Here is a 3,099-nt window from a genome sequence, read left to right on the forward strand (position 1 = left end):
AGAATTGACTATGGTAAACACCAATTTGGCTAAATTAAAAACACAAAGACTAAAATGATCGGTAAGGTAAGATACAAAGATCATTTTGACATTTAATCCCATGCGCAAATTACGACACAGTTTGCGACACGTTTTATATTAATCTAATTTAATTTTTGTTGTTAGCGCAGGAAACAACAGAAGCAAGCAGACAGAGAAAGAAACAAATTAGGCAGGTAAAAGAGAAAAAGCAGAGTAAAAAGAAGTGGGAGGAGCAGGACATATTCGTCAATACAGAGACAGAAACCCAAAACCAAAACAAGGCGCATTCATTTCAGAAAATTGTCGTCTTCGAAAACGCACGGAAACAGGTCCCCACTGGGCCACACCACACACACACTCCACCCTCCTTATTACCCACCTCTTCTTTCCAGACATCCCACAGCTCATACAATTTGGCCTCTGGGTTTTCCGATTCCCAACCGAATCCTCCCGGAACTACTTAGAAACCCCCGAGTGGAAGCTATCGGTTCGAAGATTCGGACTGGTGGGTTGTAATCGTTCGATGAAGCGAGCATCATCGGGGGACGATTCGATGGCGGCGACGGAGAGCTTGGCGGATGTGAAGATGAAGAGGGTTAAGGTGGAGGAGGAGGAGGTGGAGGTGGAGGTGGCTGACTGCGTTGACATGGATGAGCTGAAAGGGGCGGGGTTTTCGAATCTGGACGACAATCTGATCTTCGAGGTGTTCAAGCACGTGGATGCGCGGACGTTGGGGATGGCGTCGTGCGTGAGCAAGCAGTGGCACAAGACGGCGGAGGATGAGCGGCTCTGGGAGCTGATATGCACCAGGCACTGGGCCAACACCGGCTGCGGCAGCCAGCAGCTGAGATCTGTGGTCCTCGCTCTCGGTGGGTTCCGGCGGCTTCACGCCCACTACATCTGGCGTCTCAGCAAGGCCTCCTCCTCCTCGAGCTCCGTCCCTTCTTTCTCGTCGGCGGCGTCCTCCTCTGATTCGCCTTGGGCGGCGGCTCCGGTGAAGCCGATGCTGAACCCGAAGCCGCCGAGCGCTCGGTGGGGAAAGGACGAGGTGAATCTGTCTCTCTCGCTTTTCTCGATTCGGTTTTACGAGAGGATGAACTACGCAAACAGAGGAAGATGATCAGAAATTAAACCCAAAATAAAATTATATATATAATTATATATCTATATATTTCGTAATTTCAGTTGGATTTTCCCTCTTTAGATTTGGGTTTTTTCCTCTAAATTTCCCTAAAAAATGGATCTGTAATTCTTGTTAAACTTTGAAGCTTTTTTGTGTAAATTAAGGTAATTTCTGAATCATTATGCACTGTAATTCCATAATTTGATGTATTGGAATTTGGGTTTGCTTCAATTTCTTGTTTGTTTCGGGGGATTTGGAGGAATTTTGGCGCTGGTGATTGTGATTGGCGGTCCGGAGATTCGATTGGCGAATACGAACAAACAGAAAGGGAAATCGGAGGAGGGTACGGTTGTAATAAAAGGCTTGGTTCTGGGCATTTGGCAGGTTCGCATGGGCGTGAATAGGAAAAGGACAAGAGGAATGAGTGTAGTAATAGGTTAGAAAATTGAGATGATCCGAACGGCAACTGGGAAGGACGAAGTTGTCGTATGTATTGGAAGTGCTCGTATTTCTTGGAGAATTGCCAGACTGCTTGCTGCCGCATTGGTTTCTGTTGTAATTTTTGCTTGCATTCTCAGAATGGGCATCTTGTTTTGTTTCAATAGATTATGTGTTCAATCTGAGAGATAGCCAAATCCAAGTAGTAGGGTTTCCAGTAAAATTTCGGAAATGGCCAAGGCTGTGGGAACGTAAAATACTCTGACAAACGAGAACACGCCACATTTTTTTATGAAGATCGTTGGTCAAATCCTAAGGGGCTAATGAGTTACATTCGGACTTGGATTGTCTGCCCTCCAATTTCTGTGCCCTCCTGTTTTTGTGATCACGGTTAAGCCACGTCAACATTTTATATTATTATTTATTTTTATAAAAAAATAATATAAAATATTGACGTGGCTTAACTGTGACCACACAAAACAGGAGGGCACGAGGAGGGCACCTAAATGGGAGGGCAAACAATCCAAGTCCGTTACATTCTCTACGGAAGTCCTCGACGCTCGCAATCAACAGGCGCTGGGACCCAATTCATTGCAAACGATCCAAGCCAATCGCCACACGACGTACTCAAACAACCATGATATATAATGGGCTTGCTTATTAATCTCTTAGCATGACAATACTCTCCAAAGCATATTCTAAGGGTCAAGGAATATTCTTCTATCAATGTGTAGACTATATAACACTTGGCTAACAAGTTCAACGAACCTGGATGTTAAGGTTAACTTCTCAGTTCTCGATAAATAGTCAAGGTCAACCACTTTATTTTGTTAATCAAGAACTCTCACTACACTCGTATTACTTCATACTGTCTTTTTGACTTAGGCATCAGAAGCGCTTTCACTAACACCACACCAGCATTAGTCTAACTTTGTTTCTCTTTTCTTTTTCTTTTTTTTTTGTGTGTGTAGATTTTTGTAAATTTGCTCCCATAAATTTGTTAGGGGGGGGGGGTTTGCCTGGTTCAATTTTCTTTTGGTTTTTTTGGTTCGGTTTTTTTTTTTTTTTTTCGGTTTGATTTTATTTGGTTCGGTTTTGATTTTTTTTTTTTTATAAAACTTGATCATTTTTTAATATGGAATTTAAAAAAAGAGGCTTGCATTGGTAGACTAATAATAAATAAATGGGGAAAGTGGGAAGATAGTTGTACATATACAAGATCATATAAACCAATTCTATGCTATCAACAACCTTAATTGCAAAAAAAATGATCACCGTATCCATTCAAAAAGCAAACAAATAGATAAGCTCTTCCAAGTTCCAAAGCCTTCCAAAACTTTCCTCTATAACCAATGAAATATCCTCCCTAATTGAACCAAGTATGCTCCTTGAAAAAGCCCTAGGCTTAGTTTCAAACTTGGCAACAAAGTTTCACAAAAATGAGCATACATTCATAAAGTGTAAAGGGATTTGGTTCGGTTTCCGAACCTTCAAAACCTAAACCAAACCAATAAAGT

At 42.1% G+C, this 3,099-nt stretch overlaps 1 protein-coding gene across 1 annotated transcript; it reads left to right on the forward strand.

The window, feature by feature from the left end:
- Window positions 1-372: 372 nt before the first annotated feature.
- LOC126632932 (F-box protein GID2-like) lies at window positions 373-1,375 on the forward strand. The gene has a single exon (XM_050303469.1). The coding sequence runs from the start codon at window positions 545-547 to the stop codon at window positions 1,139-1,141; it is 597 nt and encodes a 198-aa protein (XP_050159426.1). The 5' UTR covers window positions 373-544; the 3' UTR covers window positions 1,142-1,375.
- Window positions 1,376-3,099: the final 1,724 nt, after the last annotated feature.

Source organism: Malus sylvestris, chromosome 8, assembly GCF_916048215.2.
Source record: "Malus sylvestris chromosome 8, drMalSylv7.2, whole genome shotgun sequence".
In the NCBI taxonomy this organism is placed as follows: domain Eukaryota; kingdom Viridiplantae; phylum Streptophyta; class Magnoliopsida; order Rosales; family Rosaceae; genus Malus; species Malus sylvestris.